At 37.0% G+C, this 27,747-nt stretch overlaps 1 protein-coding gene across 4 annotated transcripts; it reads right to left on the bottom strand.

Moving 5' to 3' along the window:
* Nucleotides 1-3,775: 3,775 nt before the first annotated feature.
* Nucleotides 3,776-26,449, bottom strand: nisch (nischarin). Of its 4 annotated transcripts, XM_048182667.1 has the most exons (21): nucleotides 26,213-26,444; nucleotides 25,574-25,657; nucleotides 25,278-25,460; nucleotides 23,868-23,916; nucleotides 23,277-23,440; nucleotides 20,643-20,738; nucleotides 20,466-20,561; nucleotides 20,046-20,198; nucleotides 19,902-19,970; nucleotides 19,629-19,814; nucleotides 19,407-19,535; nucleotides 19,123-19,236; nucleotides 17,301-17,415; nucleotides 15,880-15,998; nucleotides 15,743-15,795; nucleotides 11,847-13,160; nucleotides 10,993-11,179; nucleotides 10,211-10,361; nucleotides 9,731-9,859; nucleotides 5,088-5,249; nucleotides 3,776-4,973 (listed from the first exon to the last, which is right to left on the bottom strand). In XM_048182667.1, exons 1-21 carry the CDS (start codon nucleotides 26,291-26,293, stop codon nucleotides 4,345-4,347), a joined length of 4,263 nt encoding a protein of 1,420 aa, XP_048038624.1. In that variant the 5' UTR covers nucleotides 26,294-26,444; the 3' UTR covers nucleotides 3,776-4,344. The 4 variants fall into 4 exon arrangements, 3 of the variants coding, with proteins under 3 accessions (XP_048038624.1, XP_048038625.1, XP_048038626.1); XR_007183862.1 differs by lacking the exons at nucleotides 3,776-4,973; nucleotides 5,088-5,249; nucleotides 9,731-9,859; ... (1 more) ...; nucleotides 10,993-11,179; nucleotides 11,847-13,160 and having other exon boundaries at nucleotides 15,779-15,795; nucleotides 17,293-17,415; nucleotides 26,213-26,449; XM_048182668.1 differs by lacking the exons at nucleotides 3,776-4,973; nucleotides 5,088-5,249; nucleotides 9,731-9,859; ... (3 more) ...; nucleotides 15,743-15,795; nucleotides 17,301-17,415 and having other exon boundaries at nucleotides 26,213-26,449.
* Between the last annotated feature and the right edge of the window lie 1,298 nt (nucleotides 26,450-27,747).

Below are 27,747 nucleotides of genomic sequence, written 5' to 3' on the forward strand. Positions count from 1 at the left end.
TTCAAAGCTTAGGAGCATAAGAAGAAAATGCTCTATCACCCCTAGAGCGAAGCCGTGTCTTAGGAATAACTAAGAAACCACTCTAAGAGGAACGCACATTTCAACATGGTGTGTAAGGCATTAAAAGATCAGCCAAGTACTGAGGAGCCAGATCATGCAAAGCCTTATATGTTAACATGAGGACTTTAAATACGATACCTGACAGGGAGCCAGTGCAAAGACTCCAAGACAGGGGTAATATGATCACCAGCCCTGACCCCAGACAGAACTCTAGCAGCCGAGTTTTGTAAATATTGAAGTTGACTCCAGCTAGAAGACCAATACAATAGTCAAGACGTGAAAAGACAAAAGAGTTTATCAACCTCTCAGCCACTGCGAAGGACAACATAGGACATAAAAGTGCTATATTTCTGAGGTGAAAAAAGGATGTCTTAACCGTATTCTGCACAAAAGGCTCAAATGACAGCGTGGCATCAAAGATGACACCAAGATTTTTGAGTTTGCTTTGAAACTCCAAGGCAACACCATCAACAGACAAAGTAAGAGAACCACCAGCGTTTCGCAGTTGATGAGGAGAGCCGAGGAGCATAACGTCCATTTTAGAGCCATTTAAAGACAGAAAATTATTAAACATCCAAATCTTGATCTCATTGGTACAGTTGGAAAGATGCACAACGTCCACATCTTGACCTGGTCTTGAATGGATATAAATCTGCGTATCATCGGCATAAAAGTGATAGTTAAGGTCAAGAGATCTTAGTAGTTGACCAAGTGGATAAATATACATACTAAAAAGTAAGGGACCCAATACAGTATGTACAGAACCAACCATGGACCTATAGCCACTCATAAAACCAAATTGACTGCGGTCAGTAAGGACCTAAACCAGCCAAGAACTGTCTCTGACAAACCAAATACAGTTTCAAGACGATTAAGTAACAATGCATGATCAATAGTATCGAAATAGTATTGATTGTTCAGTTGGGCCGCAACCACACCCTCTAAGATTTTAGACAGGAATGGAAGATTTGAAATTGGGCGATAATTTGAAAGAGCGTTCACATCAGAATTTCACTTTTTTTAAATGGGAGTGACACCACACCAGTTGACAAAGAGTCATTTATTATAGCAAAAAACTGAGGGACATAAAGGACTAAAGCAAGATTTAAATAGACTACAAGGCATAGGATCAAGTATGCAAGTGGAAGCTTTCATACGAGAAATCTGTTTGCAGAGTAACTCAGATTGTAGTGCAGTAAATTTGGAAAATGCCAGAAAAGCTTACTGTAGTAACTGTTTGAACAGCAGACCCAGAAGAACAACGAATATTTGTGCGAACATTATCAATCTTCTCACTGAAAAATTTGAGAAACTAAACACTAAAACTGAGAACACACTTGGAACCTCATAGTAACACCCTGGCAACCACATTCAATGTCTATGTCTTAGCAACAGCTCAGTAATGAACTAAAAACCACACCACAAACTTTAACAATTAACTGCATCAATGTATGACAGATCACTTAGAATATCTTAGCAACCGCATAGCAACACCCCAGTAACCCATAGAAATGCGCTAAAATCTACAGAAAATACAACCACATAGCAATGCCCTGGCAACCAGCTATCATTCCTACCATACCACAGCACACCTTAGCAACCATAAAGCATTGTCCTGGCAGTAGCATAGCCACTCAGAACACTCCAACAAATCCTACAACATCACCATAGCAACCACACACACAACGCCTTAGCAGCTACATAGCAACATTCTAAAATATAGCTCAGAATATCTTAGCAAAAAACCACACAGTCACCCTAGAAACCACACAGCAACACCCTGGCGACCACCTACAATTTCCTCACCAGCTACATGGCAAAACACAGAACAATTCAGCAACCATAAAGCACTGCCCTGGCAACCACCCGCCAACTGCACATAAAACCGCACTAGCAGACACTCTACCAACATCACCATAGCAACCACCAACCGCCCTGGCAACCACCATCAACATCTTAGCAATCGTATAGATAATTAAAATGTATCTTGGTGTCATACATATAAAAAGATATGAAATCCAATACTGTTTTCGATTAAATCTCACTCAGTCTGTCAAACTCATTCATCTCCACAGCAACAAACAATGTTCAGAAAACATTACAATGTTATTGAAGTTGCAAGGCTAGCACAAACTGCCACAAAGCAAATGCTACAAACTCAATGACCCATATTTAATAACCAAACATCCAGAATTTCACAGAAACAAAGTATACAGTGAATTCAGCATGACCTTCACCCGGGCCAAAGGAATAACAGGACGTGACGGGGTCAGACTGACAATGCCCAGCACTGGACACCTTAAATCAACAGCACAAAGCAAATGTTTCCTGCCCGTCCTCGCTCGTTTAATGACACACCATGACAGAAATTATAGAGCTGACACCTGTGTCAGTTTCCCAGAAGCATGGTTTGTGCGTGACCCCGTGTGCGTGTTCGCAGCGGTCAGTCAGGCCGTGAATGTTTCAGCAACAGGCCCCGTGCCCGCTGGGTTTCAAAGCAGGATCTAATATTGCTGACTCTCAGTCTTCGAGGGAACAACATATGCTGGAGAGACGAGAAGAGGTTTTTTTGGTTTGCTCAACCAGGCTTTTGGTTAGTCACATGATACACTTTAGTTTTCGCTTCTAGTTTACAAGCACATTTACCTATAGTATTTCAGAGAATTTATGAATTCAATAGCTTCTTTTCTTAAATATAAATCCAATAATACTAATAAAACATTAAATATATCTGAACAAAAATTAAACATTCTTTCATAGAGCACTGGCGGAAAAAGAAAAGCCAGGGGGGTGAAAACTTTTGAACAGGATGAAGATGTTTAATTTTTTTTTTTTTTTTTTTAGTACTGCCCTTCAGAAGCAACAGAAGATACTTGCATGTTTCCTGGAAGACAATTAAAGTACAATTTACCTTGATCTTCAAATTTCAAAAGTTTTCACCCCCCGACTCTCAATGCATCGTGTTTCCTTCTGGTGCATCAGTGAATGTTTGAACCTTTTTTAATAGTTGTGTTTGAATCCCTCAATTGTCCTCAGTGTGAAAAGATGGATCTCAAAATCATACAGTCACTGCTGTAAAGGGTTCAAATATGCAAAAAATCCTTGAAAACTGAAGAAGCTGCAGGACCTGGAGGATTTTTCTGAAGAACAGAGTTCAGTTTAACTGCTCAGGACAAACAAGAGACTCATGAAGAACCATCACAAAGATCGCAGATCATCCAGGTAACCACACACAGTGTTAACAACCAATGGTTCCCAAACTTTTGAACGGGGTTATTTTAATAAATTCAGCTATTTTTTTGTCTTGTGGATTATATGTAAACATCTTTTATGTAAAATATCTTACTCAGGACAGTACTAAATAAAAAATAACATGCATTTTGTATGATCCCTCTTATTTTGTTAAAATTATTCACATTTTCACAGATTCTGCAAGTGGTTCCCATACTTTTTCATGCAACTGTATATACATATATAATAAAAAAAAAAAGATGATATAAATAATATAATCTTATTATATAATTATAATTACATGACAAAAAGTTTTTTATCTTCATATCCTGAATACACTGAATACATCTCTAACTTTCTGTTCTGTTTTTCTCTTTTTTGGGCCATGTTGTCCATTTTAGCATTTTGTTCCATTTTGTGGATGAAATAAAATATTTGGATATTAAAAATTGAGCATAAAATCAATAATAAAAAAGAAAACACATTTACATATACTCACATTTATTAAAAAAATTCAAAGTGCATGATCAGTCTGAATTCCCATGATGAATAATCTCATGAAGCTGAAAGCGCTCTGTAAACATGTGCTCGGTGGTCTTCCGTTTGAATATCTGTACAAATAAATCCACAGATTCAACTCGGGAATACTTTCTAAAATAGGAATAACACTTTAAAACTGCATTTACGTAAAAAAACGAAAGACTATATATATCTTTTTCGTTCATTAAAAGCCATCTATCACAAAATCATTTTGTTGCCATGGAACAACAAATTTACTTTAAAAATCAAAATAACACTGTAGCACAAAACTGTATAACAAATGTTTCACATTTTATGATGCATGGCCGATTGTACACAGCAGCAGATAAATATGTCTGAAAAGCAAAGCAAAGTTTGAAGCCTGAGACAAAAAATATTACACTCGTGTGGACTCTACAATACAGCTTCCCAGGATGCATTGTGTCAAAACAGTAAAAAAAAAAAAATGTTAGTAAAAACAAATGTTCGTCATACTATGTGTAGGTAAATACTGCGCATTTTCCATTTGTTTTTTTAGCCCGTTAGCTCTACCGGCAGCTCTCGGCTACACAGCGCCTCCCACTGGCGAGCCAGGAGCGATATCAGCCGCTCCCTGCTGTCCGCACCCGGTACAAAAATACACCACTGCACTTCACCCTCGGCTCCTCCAGCCCCCCGTGTCCTGTCGCCCTTCCTGTCGGCATCCGCAAAATGGTCCATGGTAAGGTGGCACAAAAGATCCGGTCCGGGAACGTCGTCGAACACCAGCGTGAGGGCTTGCGGGTAAGTCTGGTAGCCCATTAACACGCGGTCCAGGTCACGAATCCGCCGGGCGTCCGTGAGACGGTACTTGTCTCTTTGCGGCGGCTCTTTTGCGAATTCAGGTAGCGGGTAGCTTATGTGGTCTTCATCCAGGAGGAAGACATCTGTGCTGGTGAGTATAAGAGTCTTGGGTTGTAGGACGGTCCGGTTCTGGCTGGTTTGGCCTGGAACGACGTGGACCTGGAACACCAGTACGTACAAAAGTATGTTGAAGGAGTGAGACGGCGCCTGCGGGGTCTTTCTCTCCGCCACGATGAAGGTGAGGTCTCCGATTTCTTCCTCGCTTGGGTATACAAACTTCACCTTGCTGGAGTGGACCAGCTCGTAGTTCTCCATTTTACCTGATTTATGAGGGAATAAAATATTATTGGTAAACATCCAGTCAAAGGGCTCAGGTAATGATAAGCGACTTATCGGATTTTCTTGATGTATTTTAGACATCCAAGCAGTCAAACCTGTGCTTTTGTTTCCAAACTGTGAGTAGAAATCCAGCTCAGAAGGTTCAGGAGAGGGAACTTTCTCCAGCAGGGACAAAACCAGCATCAGCTGCTGCAGGAAGCGATGTGTGCCGTAACCGTCACGAGTCAGACAGGAAATTATGTGATCAGCAGAGGGCCCTTTGAAGAAAGAAAGAAAGAAATAGATTAAACTCTAACTTATTTAACTGTTGTCACTCTTAAAGGGTTAATAAAGTAACTATTTCAAAGGGGTATGATGATTTTCTATAGGCACCGTACTATTGGCGAACATCCTGACACCACCCACTCTGCTGAGAGCGGCGTTTATGTGAATATGTAAGTATGTGCTTCACGCTTCCCTCTCAATAACAAAAACACGGTGAGACCGCGGTGAGAAAACAGCAGTTAAGAAAGCATATCTGATCATAGCAATGTGGATATGTTTGCAAAAGCTCTGCAATTCAGCACTCCAGTAAAGTCATGTCACATTTATTTATATAGCACGTTATTGTATCGCTTTAAATCAAGCAGCTTTGCAGTATTAAAGGTGCCATCGAACATTTTTTTACAAGATGTAATATAAGTCTAAGGTGTACCCTGAATGTGTCTGTGAAGTTGCAGCTCAAAATACCTCATAGATTTTTTTTTTATTAATTTTTTTAACTGCCTATTTTGAGGCATAATTAGAAATGCGCCGATTCAGGCTGTGGCCCCTTTAATTGCTCGCGCTCTCCGCCCCCTCCCAAGCTCTCGACTCTATCATTACATAAACAAAGTTCACACAGCTAATATAACCCTCAAAATTGATCTTTACAAAGTGTTCATCATGCAGCATGTCTAATCAGGGGCGGACTGGCCATCTGTGTGATCTGGAGAATCACAGAACGGCCGGTACTCCAGGACGGCCGGCGGGCCGGCCCACCACCCGCCACGCACGCAGTCATCATCTGTTTTTTCCCCCCACTAATCTGTTTCACACTCCAGTACTGTAGGTGGCAGCAATGCACCTTTAAGTTGGATGCCAGCTGCACTGGCCGTGGCCGCCAAGTAAGCAGCAAAGACGTTAGATCAGTGGTCTCAAACTGTCGGCCCGCGGGCCATTTACGGCACGCCCACCACCTCTACCCGGCCCGCAACTGATCTCAAAAATAAAACATAATCCGGCCCGCTAAATTATTATTATTATTATTATTATTCTCTAGTTGCTACCTGTCTGATATACAAAGAAAAAGTCGCCGTTCTAAGGGGCATTCACATATCGCGTCACATAAGCGGCCGCGCCGCATTCTCCTTTCCAATGCGCTTTCGCTCCAGTGGCGTCTGTCGTTGTTATGCAACCTTGAGCCGCGCTCTCAATCGCTTCTATTATGAGCGCGCTTGCCTAAATTACAGTAAAAGCACTCGACTTTAAGTCATGAGCGCCGATTTAAACCACCGAAACGCGTCCGATGCAGCCATTAAACGTTACCGATGCTCAAACGGCATCTTGGACAAATGTGGCCCAGCTGTGTGAGCACAAGCGCTGCAGGTGTCTGTCAAGAAACAAAGTGTACAAATGTATTCAGGGATTGTATTTGATCAGTACAGTGTTGTTCAGTGCAAGATTTTAATGTTATTTAAGCTAACATAAAGTAAGGGAAAATACTTCCACTAGATGTTAAAAACTAATAATGTATGTAACAATGAGAGATTTTAATTTTTTTGGCAAAATAAAGTTGATATATAGCTCCAGTTTTTTTGTTTATTTCTGACCCCTCCACGCCACAAGTGTTGCTGGTTTTGTTCCTAAATTACTGATTTTTTATATCCATATATCTTGTTGGATGTGAGAAGTCGCACCAGACTATTTCAATTAATAGTATTATATTAGTAATAGCATTATATATTTATATTACACTCTGTAACAATGAGAGAGACACTGCTGTTTACATTTAGTATGGTAAATAAGATATTTATAGTATAGGTATAAAAATATTTTAGTAGGCCTAATGAAATTTGAAGTAGGCTAAATGAGAAATAATGCAAAGGAAAGTAAATTTTCTGAAATGTTGCGCTTTCTTGCGCTTGAAGGATATTATGGCCCTCCTATGAGGTGTCAATCACAGAAACGGCCCCCCGACAATTTGAGTTTGAGACCCCTGCTATATGAGTATTCAAGTTAATCTAATATGCTTTTAACACAACATCTAGTCAACATCAGTGCTATTGCTATAATTTGGATGGTATAGTATCATGAGCCACAATTAAAGTCTTGTGACACTCATGCCAGGCGTAATTGTTGTTGTCGTCGAGTTTCCGCACGCCGATTGCTTTGGGCCGGGCCTAGTCAAAGTCCAGGGCCGTTTTTTAGTCCCAGTCCGTCCCTGTGTCTAATCATGTGATTATTGTATTTATTTGGATGTTTTCATTTGATTCTGAATGAGTTTGATAGTGCTCTGTAGCTAAAGCTAACATTACACACTGTTGGAGAGATTTATAAAGTTGTGTTTATGAATTATACAGACTGCAAGTGTTTAAAGGTGCCCTCGAATGAAAAATTGAATTTATCTTGGCATAGTTAAATAACAAGAGTTCAGTACATGGAAATGACATACAGTGAGTCTCAAACTCCATTGTTTCCTCCTTCTTATATAAATCTCATTTGTTTAAAAGACCTCCGAAGAACAGGCGAATCTCAACATAACACTGACTGTTACATAACAGTCGGGGTGTACGCCCCCAATATTTGCATATGCCAGCCCACGTTTCCAACATTATAAAAGGCATTAGACAAGGGCAGCCAGTATTAACGTCTGGATGTGCACAACCAAATCATCAGACTAGGTAAGCAAGCAATAACAACAGCGAAAAATGGCAGATGGAGCGATAATAACAGACATGATCCATGATATCATGATATTTTTAGTGATATTTGTAAACTGTCTTTCTAAATGTTTCGTTAGCATGTTGCTAATGTACTGTTAAATGAGGTTAAAGTTACCATCGTTTCTTACTGTATTCACGGAGACAAGAGAGCCGTCGCTATTTTCATTTTTAAACACTTGCAGTCTGTATAATTCATAAACACAACTTCATTCTTTATAAATCTCTCCAACAGAGTAGCATTACCCATTAGCCACGGAACACTATCAAACTCATTCAGAATCAGAAGTAAACAATATAACAGTATACAATACTCACATAATTCGACGCATGCATGCCGCATGCATGACGAACACTTTGTAAAGATCCATTTTGAGGGTTATATTAGCTGTGTAAACTTTGTTAAGGCACTGTTTAAGGCAAGCGCGAGCTCTGTGGGCGGAGAGCACGGGATTTAAAGGGGCCGCAGCATAAAATCGGCGCGTTTATAATGATGCCCCAAAATAGGCAGTTAAAAAAATTTATTAAAAAATTTAAAAAAATTGTAAAAAATTTTGAGCTGAAACTTCACAGACACATTCAGGGGACACCTTAGACTTATATTACATCTTTTAAAAACATAATCTAGGGCACCTTTAATGATGAAAATAGCGACGGCTAGTCTCCGTGAATACAGTAATAAATGATGGGAACTTTAACCACATTTAACAGTACATTAACAACATGCTAATGAAACATTTAGAAAGACAATTTACAAATATCACTAAAAATATCATGTTATCATGGATCCTGTCAGTTATTATTGCTCCATCTGCCCTTTATCGCTGTTGTCCTTGCTTGCTTACCTAGTCTGATGATTCAGCTGTGCACATCCAGACGTTTTGACCTTGTCTAATGCTTGAACATGGGCTGGCATATGCAAATATTGGGGGCGTACATATTAATGATCCCGACTGTTATGTAACAGTCGGTGTTATGTTGAGATTCACCTGTTCTTCGGAGGTCTTTTAATCAAATGAGATTTATATAAGAAGGAGGAAACAATGGTGTTTGAGACTCACTGTATGTCATTTCCATGTAATGAACTCTTGTTATTCAACTATGCCGAGGTAAATTCAATTTTCAATTTGATGGCACCTTTAAACATGAAAACAGTGTCAGTGTCTCTTTAAATTAAAACTACTACTTCAGTTTTTACTATAAAAGCAGCTCTCCAGTCAGTGTGTTCAAGCTTTTCCTTGCAGATGTCTGACCATGACGCACTGAACAGAAGAAATGAACAGGAGAGGATTTCCACGTAAAAAAAAAAGAAAGAAGGCGGAGTCTCAGAGCCACACATTTCATTACCAAAGACCAATGGTAGTTTGGTGGGGTTTACAAGCCAGAGTGTTCTGGACAGTTTCCTTTGGCAAACTGTTTCGAAGTCCTGAAATGAACGCAAAACAAAAATTCGAAATTTCATCACATCAGATCGTTCTTTGATTTTGCTTGAAGTATATTGGGGCCTTTAGTTTCATCGCTCAGTTCAGTTGCTTTAGTTTACACCATCAACACAGAAGTGCTAAAATAATATATAAAATAAATAGTATTGCTCGCTTTTCGCCAAAGGCATTTTCTCTACAAGCAGCAATATGAAATGCTATATTAGCAGTTCCTTGGTGCACAATTGAATTCATAAAACAGATTTCACCCAAATGGCTTGATATATATGTCATCCAATCACATCCCTTTCGGACGGAAAATTGGACTAGTAATGATCTTGGTCACAACAAACTTACCGACGACTCGAAAGTACTGATCAAACAAGCCCACGTTGACGCTCTGCAGGTCCTTCAGTTTAAGGGTGAAGCAGAAGGAGATGAGGAAATCTGTGTCCTTATGCTCGGATGGTTGCCAGGTCCACATCACTGCAATATGAATCAATGTAATGAATCAATTTTAATGTTCTAGAATGACTAAAAAAAGAATATAGAAATATATTTGCGAAGATCTGAACAGCATTGTATATTTAATTAAATAAGATAATAGATAGAATTGAATAATAGAAAAAAATGGCACAGAATATAGAATACAGTAGAACCGAACAGAATAAATTAGCAGAGAGTATATTTGAAGAACACAAAACAACAGAACTGAAATATAACTAAAACAGCATATAACAATTCAAATTCTGTGCTGCATTAGAACAGAACAACTGAATATATTTGAAGATGAGATTAGAATAGAATCATTGCAAATGTAAAGTAGATTTTGCTCACTCGATTGGTTGGTGAGCGAGGACGCCGTGTCCTCCAGGATGAAGTAGATGGCTTTGGTGGACAGCAGGACACAGGCGGTTGTCTCCACGTCAGGAGATCTGTAGAAAAGCACCGACGTCCACAGGATGTGTTTCAGCTCCTCATTCTCCATCTGCATGACAAACACCCTCAGTTTTCAGTCTCTTTGTCACACAATACTACAGTTTATTTAGTGGTGTTTGCTTGCATTACTATCACCCACACTTATTGTCAGGGTTTTGTTTCTTCTGTGCAGTTTGTACTACTAAACATAAATGATCATTTCAGCCATGCTAGTTATTTTATTTTGAAGAATTAAGGACATGTCCATGTCCAATTAAACACCTCAAAGTGTAGGGCATAAATGATTCTAGTGAGGTTAACTATGCTTCAAACTTCAAATGTTAGGTGTGTTTGTTTACGGTTTAAATTTAGTTTAGGAAATCCTGTAAAAACAGAGCACTGATTGCATAGGACATTTGAGAATGAGTGGAAAATAGTTCAGATAGCCGCCTTCTGAAAACAAGGCAGCTGGCCAAATTTAACAGAGTCAAAGTAAATAAACAAATTCAAGGGAGCCAAGAGCGCACACACAAAGAGATGGGTCGACCGGAAGTACAAATAGAGGAATATACAGTGTGAGGATAACAACACAGCACTGGAAAGCCAAAGGGATTGCAAAGGAAACTTCCGAGGTAAGTTCTACAGCACAACCATCCAGGAAATTTCCTCAAAGGATCTGAGCAAATGAGCAAATGACTTGCCTCAGCAATATTGTTGTGGAAGAAGTGAACAAGCTGGTCTCCCTTGAGAGATGAGATGAGGAGTAATGAAGAGGAAAGTGTGAGGTGTGAGGGACATTGGTTGTCCTCCATCAGCTGCTGAATGAGAGATTTGGCTGGATACAGCAGAGACAGGGTCAGCTGGGGCCTTGGCACTTCCTGAGGGACGCTGTGGGAAAAAAAAAAAGCATGGCAATATATCTACTGTGCAAACGGCTAAGAAGAACCATTTAAGTTTTTCTAATTATCAAATGCTGCCTTAGGAAAAGTGAGTAGTCATTTAACAGATGTGTTTCATCTCCCCCTTCTGCATTTCTTCTATCCAATAAAAAGCATTTCAAAGGTTTGGCATTTCATCTGTAAAGTTAGGATTAGGGATAGCGATAGAGTTAATCGTCCTTTTGATCTGGGAATTACTTTTCTAGTCCAAAGAACTTGAAAGCACTAATTCTTTGTGAAAAATTGCATTACTTGCTCTTCTGGCATCCTTGCAAAAAACAACTTCATCACACTAACCTCAAGCTAACTGCTCTGGCTCTAATTTCAAAACAATATGAAGAATGCTATTTCCCAACCCATTTCACCTGTAAAGTTAGGATTAGGGTTTAGGGATTAGTGTTGTTGGCCTTCGACAAGTCAGTACAAACAAGTCAGCACTGAAATTTAAAAAATGTGACGCTTTGAGTGCTGTTAAAAGCTCGAATGATGACTTCCTTTGCAGAGTTTGAACCTACAACCTTTTAGTTACATTCCAGGCTACAGCTTAGGTCTGGGGCTAAAATGGCATCCATGCTAACATATCATTAGAAATATTAGTAACAAATGAACTCCATTACCTGCTGGTAGGTATTCTTTTGGTGGTTGTAGCCGGAGCAGGACAACTGTGCACTTTCACGTGTCCCTTCTTGGTGTGCTGCAGGGCGATGGTCTTAATTTCCCGCAGATTGGATCGAAGCCGTATGAACTCTTGCAGGAAGGTAAACTTGTCTTGTGGAAGGGCAAAAACAACAGAGAGGCGCTCGTGACCTGCCATCAGTTCTACGACATGGTCATCATAGAAACGGCGAGAGTTTGAGACGGCCCTACAAGAACAGTTCCGCTTTGGGTCGAGGAGTGTGAACGAGAGCGGGATACGGGTTACTTTGGAGCAGCTCCGCATCACACTCGCTTCAGAAGAGTCCCGGGACGACAGAGCGACAAAGTCTACCTTGAGAACACAAAGGTGCCGAGAAGTCAGGAAGAGGATCATGGGATTGGAGGTTTGGTCCTGATCACTTTCAAACAGGCTGATTTGGGATAAAACATCTGAGGGTACTGAGTTCTTTGGAAATTGTGGGTTGTTTGTGACGTTCTTGTCGGAGGTAGATGGGTCTGAATTAAGGAAATGGATCAAGTGTCCACCTTTTAAGCTTTCATCGCTTTCCTCAAAGTCCCAAGAGTTCAGAAACTGTCGGATGAACATCTGAGTGTTAGAGGAGTTCAAAATTTGTTCATTAGTTTGGTCCACATGAGGGCTAATGCAAGAGTGCATCTCCTTCAGACTTTGGGCATCTGAGAAAAAGAACCATCGCGTATTGCTTGACTTCACCTTCAAGGAAACACAAACCTCTGGAATATCAAACTGGAAGGTCTCAATGTTGGTGTACAGCACAACCAAGTCAGTCTCAAGGTTCTCCATTAGTTCCTCCAAGTTACTCACTGGTTCTTCTGACCGTGTGTGGAAAACCACAAGTGAGCTGTCCGTTGCCACCAAACAAGATGGCCACCGACTCAAACCTTCTCCGACACTCATGCAAAGAGACCAAGCCACCATTTTTACATGATCATCTGCAGATTCTCTCTTCACATCATCTGGTCCCTTTTCCTGAACTCTAGATGAGGAGGAACAACCCATTATCTCGTTGGTGCCATCTAGAGTCATCTCAAAGTACCCATCCCCCGATTGAGGGCTGCCTTGGTCCGTGCCCTCCAGAGAAGTGGTTTTGCAAGGTATCGGGGATGATTCTTCTCTATTAGCCTGGCTGATATGAGCAGAAAGTTGGTTGATAAACTCCTGGTTGGTGGTAGTGTAGGACAGTAAAGTGGGAGGCACAAAGAGATTCAAAAGACTTGTGGTCCAAGGTTTCCACTCCTCTTCACAGCAACAGGGGCTAAAGAGAAATTAAACTAGTTTTAGTTTTGGTTTAAAAATCTTAAATGTACAACCATAATGACTCAAACTTTAAGGATTTCAACACAGAACCTGATTGTGCAACATCTTCCTGGATCAACATCTTTGTTGATCCTGAAACAACATTCCAATCAACCAATCAGATTTGAGGGGCAAGTTTACAGTTTATGTCAAGTTTAGGATTACAAACGGGGTTAGGTGCTTCTACATCAGGTGTTATTCACCTATAATTTCCCTCTGATTTTAGGGGTAACTTATGGGTGGGGTTCAGTTTAGGGGTAGGTATATGGTTAGGATTAAATTTTCAGCCAGGAATGTTGTTCCAGAATCAACAAAATAGGTTGACCCAGGAATTTGTCTAAATCTGCAAAATCTGGACTAAGTAACAATCTGTATTTACTTTTTGGGGATTATATCTATACAAATAAATCAGTAACATTTTTACTCCTAAACCCAATCAAAAGTAATAAGGCTGAAACACACTCTAAGCAAGTACACAAACGCAAACACAAAGGTTTGGTAAAAGCATGGCAACCACTCAGTCTTTGTTGTACATAACATGCGTTCTTCCATGTAACAGACCCTAGAAGTCTATCAGGGGATACAGTTATGTTCAAATTTATCTTCAATCTGTTAATCAGCAGAGAGGATAGTTGACCTAAAAGGAAAAAAAAGGACTGCAGCGCCCCTTGTGGCAACAATGAGAATGCAACAACTATTTGCATTGTAGGGTTGGCACTAATGATTATTTTGGTAATCAAGTAATCGATTATTCAAGGTCAATTATTTTGACGATTAGTAATCTGATTTTTTTTTTTTTTGTGGTAATGAAAATAGACCTAAGCAAAGACCTAAGCCTTTAAAATTACTTAAAAATACATATAGAATAACAATGAGGCTATAATATTTGGTTTAAATAAAGTATGAAAAGCAATTATATGGGTATTATATGATGTATTATAAAAAATGCCTGCAGAGGCCAACAGCCTGTTGTTACACTTTACAGCAGATCAAATCCATCCTTGTTTAATACTGGCCAAGAGACATTTAATTCTAATGTTTACTTAATCTTCAATATTTGGTCAATTCTTTATGATCGAAATGCTACAACCACTGTAATTTTTTTGAATATGTGGACATCAAAATATGCAAACTCAGATCAAGGATTTAAACTTTTATTTTGAAATTGCAATGAACAGTTATAAGCAACCCAAACTCACAGCATATGGAGAAATGGACTTTGAGATGCTACACGCATGTGAATGATAACAGTTCATGTCCAGCAGCATTTCCTGTGAATGGAGCTGCTCTGAGATGCATGTAACTAAAGTGCATAACTGTATTGCGGCCTTTGTGAATTCACAATAGCACTATGCTATAGTATGGTTTTTAAATGGTTTTACATTGTGCAGCCTTAGAAAATCTAATAATGTGTTTCATGGATTCTCATCCATGGAATGAGCCACTTCCAGTATCAAGAAACATGGTGTCTTTAATTAGACACACACACGCAACATTTTTCCACACTTCAAATGTTATTTTTAATGCGATGACCAAAAACATTACTTGTTTATCCTTCTGAGACTGTCCCCATTTGTAAAACTGAACGTTTCAAGATGTAGGAAATCCAACATTTAATTGAAAACACTTTTATTTAAAAATAAAGACACATTAATTTACAACTATAACCAGCAGATGGCAGCAGAGGAACAATTATTGGCTCATATTAGCCATTTCCTGTAATAGTTTTTCACTCAGTTTGGCTTTTGAATAAATATAAATCATTATAAAATCACTAGGTTTAAAAATACATTTCGTCATGGAGAAGTATGAAGTACTCACAAAATCTCATGAAAAACAACAACTTTCCTTGTGAATGAATTACACAGAAAGCGAGCACCGAGCTTCTCCCTCCCTTTATAATCACAGAAGCTGTCGGTCAGTGCAGCGCAAGCTTGATGATTTGGGCACATTTGTGAAAACTTACATTTTATTCAATTAATCTAACTAAAGTGTACAATAAATCTTTAATTTACAGTGTGTTGACGTTTTGTTTTGTTTTTTTTCACACAAAGTGTGAAAACTGAATAGCCAAACTGAATTTTGCCAAGGAGGAACACTGAGACACGTCTGTTTTTTAATGTCGTATTAGGTTTGAATAACTAAATGCTAGGCCTGACTATTTAGGTTACTATATTCTGATTATAAACTAAGTATTACAGTATTGATGCTGTAAAAGCTACTTCAGGATATTGAAGATACCGACACAAACAAATGACATTTTATCGGAAGTTTTCCAGCTGACTTATATTATTGCAGAAGTTCTTAATAACGTTCCATGCATATGGTCAATTGCAATCAAGGATTTTTTTAAAATCAAGTACTCGAATTTAATTGAGGAATCGTGACAGCCCTATTGTACCGCACTATGAATTGCGCTTTTAAACATTTTAGGAATCAATTAAGCTTGAAATCTAGCTTGCGTAGCCAGAAGTATTTACATACTTGCATAGAGTATGTTTCGGGCATAGCATAAACAAAAAAACGTTTATAAGAACTAACCTGCTCTCAAAGGTGACCTCCAAAGATAAACTGGAATCAACTTGAGTTTTCACCTGCAAAAAAGGACAAGTGGTGTGTTCTTGTTTTTGCTGGCACCACAATATCAATTAATTAATTGTGCTTTCACACAAACCAACCTGCGGGATGACCTCACAGGCCGAGCTGTAAACATCATAGCATCTCTGGGTAAGTGTAGAATCCACAGGAGTTAATATCTCTTTGGTAATAAAAGCTTTTTCTGTACAAGTAGTTATTTCTGAAAGGGAGACGGAAAGCAAAAAGTTATTCTTCAGTCACTAAAGTTTTGTTCACACAGCAAATGATGGTGATGATTTGATTTGTTTGTTCAGGCAATAGATGGTGTATCAACACTGGTTGATATGGTAATGATGCAAGCGTCAGGATGGTGCCAAGAGACTTTCATATACAACAGCTGACAGCAGCTGAACACAGCTTGAAGAAAAAAAATCTGATTTTAATTTAAGATTTGGAGTCAGATACCAAATACCAAAATCAAACAAAATATAAAATTAAAAAAATTAATCACACACACACACACAAAAAAAGGTAAAATAAATTTAAATACAAATGAAAGGTCCTGATAATGTATAAATGATTTCGAAGACAACTTATGCTAGAGTATAGTATTATTCCATTAATATTTGAGAAACGAAATGTTTAAATCACATTTTACAGGAGTGCGTAACAATGAATATTTAGATGTCGTTGGCAGAAATGGAAAGTCTATCAAAAGCACCCGAGGCTGTTGCTTAGTAACTAACACTCAAGAGACAAATATGGAGATCAAATGCTTTATAAATCAGGCCCAATCGGTATTAGGGCAACGAAATGAAAATAAACCACCACAAAAGTCAACGTTCAGGCTAGTTTAGGCAAAGCGAAGAAAATGGATGCTCATTATATTCATTCAAAGCAAAGTTATGAGAAAAATCAGTGTGGAATGCTGATTAAATTTGATTTATTTTTTCTGCAGAGCAGAAAAGGGCGCACCAAATCTCCGAAACATAATTATGACTAGCAGAGCTGCAGTAAGTCAGTATGCAGGAAACTGAACAGAAATGTAAGTAAAATAAGATTTAGATCACATGTTCAAAGAAAACTGTGCTTTTGTTTAAATTAACAATTCAGTCGTTTCAAATTACTCATTTACAATCATTACGTAATGAAGAAAATAATATTTTTTAACCATGTAAATGGAGATTAATAACAAACAACTAAAATATTAAAAAGTACAATAATTTTGCAGGAAATATGTGATGCCAAAACAGAGAAATAACGTCTCATGATGTTTACATTATGTCATGCCATCAGAGGGACGTTTTTAAGTTTAAAGGTGAAGTGTGTAATTTTTTTTTTAACTTTCTCCAAACAAATCTTTATATGCCGACAAAACAACTTTGGGGCGGGACTGCTTGTTTATCCGACCAATGACAGACGGAAGTGTTTGAGAAACCTGTTTGAAATGACACACTTCGCTTTAAACTCTCCGTTTGTGTTTCCCCCCCTCGTCCCAGCAGCGCGATACATACATGATTACCTTGACTGGAGCAGGTGGAACGGGACAGAGAGGGGGAGGAAGAGGAGGGCGGCGCGACGAGAGAGGACGAAGAGGACTGCGGCCCGCTGGTGGCCTGCCCCGGGACGTCACTCACCTGACAACAATAACATCAGGCTTCTCTTTAGCGAAAAGCACAACCAAGACCACTGAAGGTCAATATAAAGGGTGCGAGAAATTATAAACATGTCCAAACCAGAACGACAAGCGATATATCGCATTCATGTTAACCTGAGATTTTGAGTAGCTCCACCCACACAGAAATCTCATTGGTCCAAATCCTGCTACATATCAAACATCAGATATCTTCTGATTGAGTGTGAATTTAACGCAACGTTTCGCTTTCAAAAATTTTGCTCAAAATGTCATGCCTGGTTAGGACACTTTGTTAGTATGAAAGATTCAGCACACACAGAAGGCCTCAAAATAATAGTGCGTTCATGTTATTTCAGAAATATCGTAATTACATTTTTTTCTGCCTAATTTTATAAAAGCTCTGACTTTTTGTGACAACATATTAAAACGACCAAAACTGCAGCATGTACACACTTTACATGATAATTTATTATGGACCAATTTTTCTGATGCACATTTCTAAATTCTTAAATTTAAAGAACAAAATTCAAATATTTAAACTGTTTAAAACAATATTTGAATTATTAAGATTATATAAAATGATAATTAAATTGTTTAAACTATTATTAAATTAATAAATCCTGATTCTTTACAAACTGAACAGCTCTATTGATGTATTTTCCTCTCATTGTAATTACGGTACTTCCGAGACACAAGCGCAACATAATGTTTTATGTTATAATATAATTTTAGAACTATAACTTAGATATACTATAACTACATTATATAACTATATAATATTACAATAGCATATGCAAAAGTCGATGCATTAACACTTCAACAACTTTATTTCATGTCTTCATAATATAGCAGGTCTGCAGTCAAGTGTAGAGTTGGTGATATCCAGTCATTATCAGAGTCTGGCCAGGAGGAGGCGCCACAACTCAAGTCTTTCTCTTCACTGGAAAATTTGTGTTAGGTAATGGATGCGGACAAACAAATGCATCAATGTGAGCATATAAATCACTGAATCATCTTTTTGTTGAATTCTCATGTCTGGATATCAAGGTTTAGCCCGATTCACACCTAAAAGATTATCTGAGATTAATAATGTGTCACACTCAGTTGAAAGAAAGCCGTCAGCACACGCCTTAAAACACATTAAAAAACACCTTTAATCTGACAGATGAAACAGTAGTTTGCATTAGAGCCTATTACATAACCTTTTTATTCACTTTCACTTGGAATTTGTTTCCCTTTTTAACCATCTTTATATCATTTTAAATGTTCCTACTGAACAAAATCAAAACCATCTAATAATAATAATAAATGCTAATAGTAATAAAAATGTTATAATAATAATGATGATGATAACAAAATTACTTATTATAAAGTGCTAAATAAGGACTAAAAAGGAAGTTTCCTACTAAACAAAAGCAAAACACTCTAACAATAATTATTAAAATAATAATGTTAAATAATAATAAATAATAATGTTATAATAATCATAATGATCATAAAGAAAAATACTAAAAGGAATATTCCTACTAAACAAAATCAAAAGTCTAATAATAAATGTTAAAATAATAATGTTATATTATTATTATCATAATAATAATAAATGTTAATAAATAATAATAAGAAGAAGAAGAAGGAGGATTATAATAATGATCTGTTTAATTCAATTTTGCATCAAAAAAAATATATAAATCTATAAAACATAAAATACCTTTTTGTCATTGTTTGCCATTCGGTCTTTGGCCACTTTGGCTTTCTGAATGGCTTTCAGCACCTCCACCGTGTCGAGCTCTTTCTCTGTGGTGGTCGTACCATCCAAACACACCTGTGTGATAAACATAAATTATATTTCTCTATCCTTTAAGAACAAATTCAGAAAAATGTCCTGAAAACAGCTCATTTATGTGATATGATACTCTTCCTTCTGAGCGTAACAACGCTGTAAACTCCGCTAAAGCTGTGCAGCATGTCATCTTTGATGAGAAACTCCATTACCTCAGAGGCTCTGTCGCAGAACTGGGCCAGAACTTTAGTCCTGTAATCTGGGATGATGCACATGGGGTTATCAGCCAGAGCCAGTTTCTCCAGACAGGGAAGAGTGCCGATGTGTTTAATTTCATCCAGCTACGCAAAGCAGAAGACAGAGAATTATATCGAGCAAATTATTGCATCAACAAAACGGCATTTTGCAACTGTCAGTGCAGATAATATAACTACCTGTGCTAATTTGTTGCTGCTTAAGTCCAGGTTAACCAAGGAGTAAAGTTTACTGAGGCCGGAGAGCGTCTCCAGCTGATTCCCAGACAGATTCAAAGTCTTGATATTTCCGAGTTTAGTGTGAACGCACTCCAGGATGGTGAGTTTGTTGAAGGACAGATCCAGATGGACCAGGTTGTACAAATGCTGCATTGAAAATTTTTGAAATAAATACACTGGACTTTTCTTTGCTCATTAAAATTCATATTATGACATAATTTGGAGACAACACACCTGGAGGTTTTCCACTACAGACAACTCATTATGGCTGAGATCAAGAAATTCCACTTCAGGAATCAGTTTCTATGGAAAAAAAAGCACAACTTTTATAATCATCAAGGAACTGGTATTTATTTCATATAACATGACCTAACTCACCACAGACTCATCGATGCAGCGTATGAAGTTTCGGCTCATGTCCAGAGTGGTGAGCATCTTCCACTTGGGAATGATCGCCGTCACGGGACAGTCCGTATCCACACCCTCAGGTTCCCACTGCGCAAATTCAGACGCTTCGGGAACTAAGATTTCCTGTCAGAGGAGGAGTGAACATTGTAATTCGCACAACTTTCAGTGCCAGTGAAAGGTTAAGAAGTTTTTTGTCTTTTACGAATGCTACAAAATTAAAGTAAAAATGAAACATTTTGCAGCCTTTTAACAAATCCTAAAACCATCCATTTTTGTTTTTCTAGAGATGCTTGACTGCATTTTGAGACTCAAATTTGTTTCTGCTGTGAAGTGGTTGAAAAGTTTGCTGGTTTCAAGACTTTTGTTTATACACAAAACCATGTAAAGTACCTTCATACTGCCGGCTGAGAGGTGTATGGTGAGCGTGGCCAGCGTGGGCTTTAGGGAAGGCAGACCTTTGATCTGTCCAGCATCGCAATCACTGATCTGAAAGTAAAAAATATTAATGTGTTGGAAACATCACCACACCCTCAATTCAACACAAAATGCAAACGTGACTGTCTTCACCTCAATCTGGAGCAGCGATTTAAAGATGGACAGGTCAAACGGAAGGCTCTGCTCCTCGATGTTACTCGTCCCCACCGCTATTTTCATTCCAGGGATCTAAGTTTGAAGATTTAATGTGTAGCTTTTAGTTATTCTTGTAGTGGAAAAAAAAAACAATACGGTAATTTGATACATTTATACTCTCAGATCATTTAACATAACATTTCTTTCAAGGTGCCCAAGAATGCTTTTTCACAAGATGTAATATAAGTCTAAGGTGTCTCCTGAATGTGTCTGTGAAGTTTCAGCTCAAAATACCCCATAGATTTTTTTAAATTAATTTTTTTAACTGCCTATTTTGGGGCATCATTAACAACGCACTGATTTAGGCAGCGCCGCCCCTTTAATTCGCGTGCTCCCTGCCACATGAGCTGTCGACTATATTGCAGTGCATTTACAAAGTTCACACAGCTAATATAACCCTCAAATGGATCTTTACAAGATGTTCGTCATGCATGCTGTATGCATGCTTCGAATTATGTGAGTAAAGTATTTATTTGGATGTTAACGTTTTATTCTGAGTGAATTTGAGGCTATGCTCTGTGGCTAACGGCTAATGCTACACTGTTGGAGAGATTTACAAAGAATGAAGTTGTGTTTATGCATCATACAAACTGCAAGTGTTTAAAAATGAAAATAGCGACGGCTCTCTTGTCTCCGTGAATACAGTAAGAAATGATGGTAACTTTAACCTCATTTAACAGTACATTAGCAACATGCTAACGAAACATTTAGAAAGACAATTTACAAATATCACTAAAAATATCATGTTATAATGGATCATGTCAGTTATTATTGCTCCATCTGCCATTTTTTGCTATTGTTCTTGCTTGCTTACCTAGTCTGATGATTCACCTGTGCACAGATCCAGACGTTAACTGGCTGCCCTTGTCTAATGCCTTTTATAATGTTGGGAACATGGGCTGGCATATGCAAATATTGGGGGCATACACCCTGACTGTTACGTAACAGTCGGTGTTATGTTGAGATTCGCCTGTTCTTCGGAGGTCGTTTAAACAAATGAGATTTATATAAGAAGGAGGAAACAATGGAGTTTGAGACTCAATGTATGTCTTTTCCATGTACTGAACTCTTGTTATTTAACTATGCTGAGGTAAATTCAATTTTTGAATCTAGGGCACCTTTAACTTTACAAGCCAAAGTGTGCCACACATGTCCTGAAAAGTGAAGCCAAAGCATTTTGATCGCTGACTGCAATATAGGTCATAAACCCCACCCTTTCTGCGTAATCGAATGGGACGTGAGCCAAACTAAAAATTCTGATTACAATTCAAATAATTTTTTAGATTACACTTCAAGAAGTGTTCAGTTTTCCAATATTTTGAGATATATATATATATATATATATATATATATATATATATATATATATATATATATATATATATATATATATATATATACACACACACACACACACAAATAATCAGAGAGAAATATATTGTAATATTGTAATATAATAATATATATATATATATATATATATATACTGTGCAAAAGTCGTAGGCACGTCAGTATTTTCACCCCCCCAAAAAAGGTTTTAAGCCAGTTATTTATATCTTTTGCTGTATTGTGTCAATAGGAAATATCCCTTCACATTTCCAAACATTCATTTTGCCATTAATTGCAATAATCCAGTGAGATTTTTGAATACACAAAGAGTCTGACAACAGCCGGTGCTCCACACAGTGATCTGATCTCACCATCAAATCCGTCTGTGATTACATGAAGAAACAGATGAAACTGAGACAAACTAAATCCTGCAGAACTGTGGCCGTGTCTCTAAGATGCTTGAAGAAACCTGCCTGCAAAGATACAGTACTGTGAAGAGTTTTAGGCACTTGAGTAAAAATACTGTAAAGTGAAGATGTTTTTAAAAAATACTGTTATAAATAGATTTTATTTATCAATTAACTTGTATTAACTAAATTAAAACAATATTTTGTGTGACCACCCTTTGCATTTAAAACAGCTCTTGTCCAGGTACACTTGGGCATCATTTTTCAGGTAGCTTTGGAGGCAGGTTTCTTAAAATCTCTTGGAGACATGGCAACAGTTCTTCTGGATTTGGTTTGTCTCAGTTTCATCTGTTTCTTCATGTAATCACAGACAGATTTGATGATGGTGAGCTCTGATCTCCATGTGGAGCACCAGCTGTTATCAGTCTGATTGTGTATTCAAAAATCTCACTGGATTATTACAATTAATGATAAAATGAATGTTTGGAAATGTGAACGGATATTTCCTATTGACACACTACAGCAAAAGATATAAATAACTGGCTTAAAACCTTTTTTGGGGGGTGAAAATTCTGACGTGCCTAAGACTTTTGCACAGTACTATATATATATATATATATATATATATATATATATATATATATATATATATATATATATATATATATATATATATATATATATATATATAAAGAATTTATATTACATATTCATTTACAAAATTATTTATCAATTAACAGATTTAAAAAAAAAAAAAAAAACTAATATTAGCCGACTGATGCTGACATATTAGTTGCCAACATATCATGATTTCAGTAAAGTGACAAACTCGGACCTTGAGGTACTTGAGGCGGCAGGTGAAGTCCAGGATATGTCCGAGGTCGGCTTTGGCATCTCCGTTGGCACAGGTGGGCTTGGCGAGTTTCAGCTGCTGCGTGACGGCGTACAGCTGGAGCGGTCTGAGTAGAAACACCTCGCCTGCAGCCAACAACTGCTCACCTGGGAGAAGAGACAGAACCACCACATTTAACAGAGGTACTAGAATGCATAGATGACAGAACTACTCATAGTATATATTATGCAAATAAAAAAATTAATAATGATGAACGTACAGTAAATGTTCCAAAATGGGATTTGCAAACATTTTAGTAATTTATCAGCCACCATGCACCAATATTGGCTCCTTTTTGTATTTTCATCATCATCGGTATAAAATGTGAACTTTGATAAAGTATTTTTTTTTTTTCAATTATAAAAGTATATTTTCTATATCTGGTTGCAAGACTATAGATGTCTAATGTCTCATTTGGAGCTTTATTATGAAATTATAGATTTTGAATAATGACACTTTCGTTTATCAGTCAATACATTTCATTTTGTACATTTCAAGCTTGTAATAACTAGCAATTGAAATAAAGTAACAGACCCTTATGAAAGAGCTCTTCAGCCAGGGCAGCAGCGATTCCATTGATTTCCTGAAAATAAGGAAGTTTTTGTCAAAACCGGAAAATCACACGAGCCCAAACAGTAATGTCACTGCATTGAGCTTTAATGATCGGCATGTGCTTCTCCAACTCATTTCCTGAAAGATCTCGCCAGAGGAATGCAGAAATGACTTCAATTTCCTCCTTACATCTTTTTTTACATATTCTGAGAAAATGACTGGAAACACTTATGCGCACAAATCAGGGTTATTATAGTTAACTAAAACTAAAACCATAAAAAAAAAAAAAACATTTTGGTTACAAGAAATAAAATAATCTGAAATTACATTTTTTTTTTAAAAAACCCTAGGCAACATTTTTTATTTTCATTTAGTTTAAATTGATAAACTAAAATAACAACATATAAAGAAGTAAAAATTAATAAAAAATTATAAAGACATATTTATTAAAAAATAAATAAAAATGACAAATCATCACAAGATTGCTAACATTTTAACTAAAATTAAAATGAAATCTATAATAAACTAAAAAAAATTATTCAAAATATTAATAAAAAATTATAGTACTATCTGAACAATATGGAAGCTTGTTTCCGCCACAAAATAAAAAAATTAAAAAGGTAATAACTGTGGGATATAAACTGGAAACTCAGTTTATTGCAAGTTTATATGGTGCAATTCTGACTTTTTTCAGAATTGCCAGTTTTTATATCTCAGAACTGTGAGATATAAACATGCAATTGTGAGAGAAAAAAGTGAGAATTGTGAGATAAGTTGCAATTATCTTTTTAATAATCTGTTTATACATTGCAATTCTGAGACATAAGTCAGAATTGTGAGATATAAACTTGCAACTGCGATGAAAAAAGTCAGAATTGCCAGTTTATATCCCACAATTCTGACTTTATTTCTCTCAGAATTGTGAGATATAAACTCGCAATTACCTTTTTTATTTTTTTATTCTGTTACAGAAAACAAGCTTCAATAGAACAATGCTGAAATAACAATGCCAATCGAGAATAAATGCACAAACGTAAAGCATTTCTCCTCTCCAAAACAACTCTGTCCGGTCATATGCCTTTATCTAGACAAAAGCCTTTCAGAGATCAATATCAATACCACTACTGTCAGCGGGAAAACATCGCTTACGGCCAGATTACAGGCTCTGCTGTTCTGAGAACCATTTATATGGCTGAGAGGAGAAAATGCAGTGCAACACGATTCATCCTCACTGGATGTGAAGAGTTGCATGCAGTCGTTTTGGATGGATTACACACAAACTCTGGTTAATATGTAACTGGCATGTGACAGACATGAAGCACACGAATCTTCAGTTGTAATCACTTTACAATCTTTCGCTTCTTATCAAGCACAAAGCATATGAAAACTTACATATAAGTGAAAAAGCAAGAAGTTAGATAGGACTTTGGGAGTCGCCGCTGGGAATCTGCTCAGGAGTGTTTGGAGATAAACTTCCAGCTCCTTTTGTCGCTTCTCAACGAGGCTTTTGGAATTTTTGCCGATGATCTTCTTGGGCGGCAGCAGATGTTTATCGATCTTCTTCTCCACAGTGAGCTGAAGTCAACAACATTTAATCAGTTTTATCAGTCACACACTGTGAACTATGAACACAGTGTCAATATCTGAGGTCTGATCTGTCATTTTAGGAACGTGTCTGCGTAACTCACTTTTTCGTGCAAATCGTGAAAGTCACTGTAACGGTGTTTGACCGTCCAACTGTGATCTCCAACCTTCACCTCTATGACATAAACCTGAGGAAAATAATACATTCGTAAAAAAAAAAAAAACATCCATAACAATAACAATATTTCTCATTAATGTGCGTTTTAAACTGTGCAAACCAACAAACTCCACTCCACTTTGTCACACATTGCTTAGATCTATAACTCATATTGTGTATTATGCAAATGAGCATTCAAATGATTAAAGTGGCTTTTGACACTGTATGAATCGCTATTATTATTATTATTATTATTATTATTAATCATCCACATGCCTATTAACAATTAAACACAGGATTCCTCTAAACATTGATAAATTATTCCCAAAATGATTCTTAAAGAAATCATCAAATGCTTATTATTATATAAAAAAAAAAAACATCCGCTCTTATGCAACACACATTGTTTTCATGTTGAATTTTATACGTTACACAAATCTAAATATTAATCTAACCTAAGCTAAATATACTTCTATCCAACAATACTAAAAATATAAATCATTTCCACTTATATTATTCGCAAACCGTTATCATAAACATGAATTTGCACTGAACAACCGACCCAAATGAAACACATCAGACTGACCGTGTAATTCTCCACCAGCTCGGATCCCACGATGCGGACGCGTTTCTCCGGACTCTGCTCTGACAGATGCGGCGCGTCCATCTTCACTTCAGCGGGAGTTTGAGCGCGGCGCGATGAAAAATGCAAGTCTAGCTGTCATGTAGCGCCTCCATCTTTGTTGTGGTTTAACGCAGAGCGAACAGAGCGAAGCGCCTCCTTCTCGTATTTCTCACGCGCCGCGGCGCTCACACACAGAGAGAGCTTTATCGCCCCCTACCGCATGAGGATGTTACTACTGAAACTATGAATTACATCGTCAGCAGAACTCAAACCAAATATCAATACTGACTTCAGTGATCTATATTAAGGTGAATTCAGTTCACCCTTTGATGTACCCACTGACATAAAAAGTAATCTGCCTAATCTTTACTATATATATATATATATATATATATATATATATATATATATATATATATATATATATATATATATATATATATATATATATATTAATTAACATTACATTTACAAGACTTTTTTGTACCTATTTGATATCAGAGTCAAGTGATATTTTGATAGATATTCATATCAAACACTTTATTTTTGTAAATACATGTTTATGTGTATAAAACAGTCATGTGACAGACTAATGTAACCCCTGCAATTTCATTATGAACCCCTAGGGGTTTCACAGACAAGGCATAGTTTGTAACCATACATTATCCCCCGGTTTGAGACTAGTCCCAGACTAAAATGCATGTTTGAGCTGTTTTAAATGAAAGCAACTTGCACTGACATATCTTAAAATATATCAGGGCCATTGTTTTGTCTCAAAATACACACTAGTAATGTGTTTTTCTAAGGCACATTTATAAAAGATACTAAGGCCCAATACTGGCTTAATCTAAGCCCTTTCTGTGAAACCAGGCCTAAAAATAATTAATATATATATATATATATATATATATATATATATATATATATATATATATATAAACAGTGGTAAAATATAACAACATACATTTTCTAATATAATAAGAAGAGTTTAGCTACTAGTTATTATTTCAAGAAAGAAAACACAATCAATGTTGTACAAATTATTTATTAATAAAACTTATGAAATATATATATTTTATTTAATTATCTATCTGTCATTCTATTTCTAACTATCTGTCGTTCTATCTATCTGTTGTTGTTGTTCTATCTATCTAATCTCAATAGTAACAAATTCGACATACTATAACTATAGTCATCTATTATATAGCAATATAAACATACTATTACTCTATTAATCTATCTATCTGTCTATTCATACTGGAGTTCGTTCATTCATTCATTCACTCACTCACACGTGTAATCATTGATGAATGCATTCACTCGTTCATTTATTTGTTTATTTATTCATGTCAAGCTGAAGGCAACCATCTTTTCCGCGGTTCGTCGAACTCGATGTGGGTTTAATACAGAAAATCAGTGCTTTAATTCACCACTAATCCACCATTTTAAGGAAGTGCTTTTTCCTCTTCTTGTTGTTCAAGGGGTTTTCGAGGCTG

This window comes from Megalobrama amblycephala, linkage group LG2 (genome assembly GCF_018812025.1).
Source record: "Megalobrama amblycephala isolate DHTTF-2021 linkage group LG2, ASM1881202v1, whole genome shotgun sequence".
In the NCBI taxonomy this organism is placed as follows: domain Eukaryota; kingdom Metazoa; phylum Chordata; class Actinopteri; order Cypriniformes; family Xenocyprididae; genus Megalobrama; species Megalobrama amblycephala.

Excerpts from the sequence above, each read along its gene's own strand:
- nisch (XM_048182667.1), bottom strand. The coding sequence starts at position 26,293 with ATGGACGCGCCGCATCTGTCAGAGCAGAGTCCGGAGAAACGCGTCCGC. Across the intron at positions 20,562-20,642 it reads AATCGCTGCTCCAGATTGAG|ATCAGTGATTGCGATGCTGG; the intron begins GTGAAGACAGTC and ends TTTTACTTTCAG. Across the intron at positions 9,860-10,210 it reads CTCGCTCACCAACCAATCGA|TGATGTGGACCTGGCAACCA; the intron begins GTGAGCAAAATC and ends TTCATATTGCAG.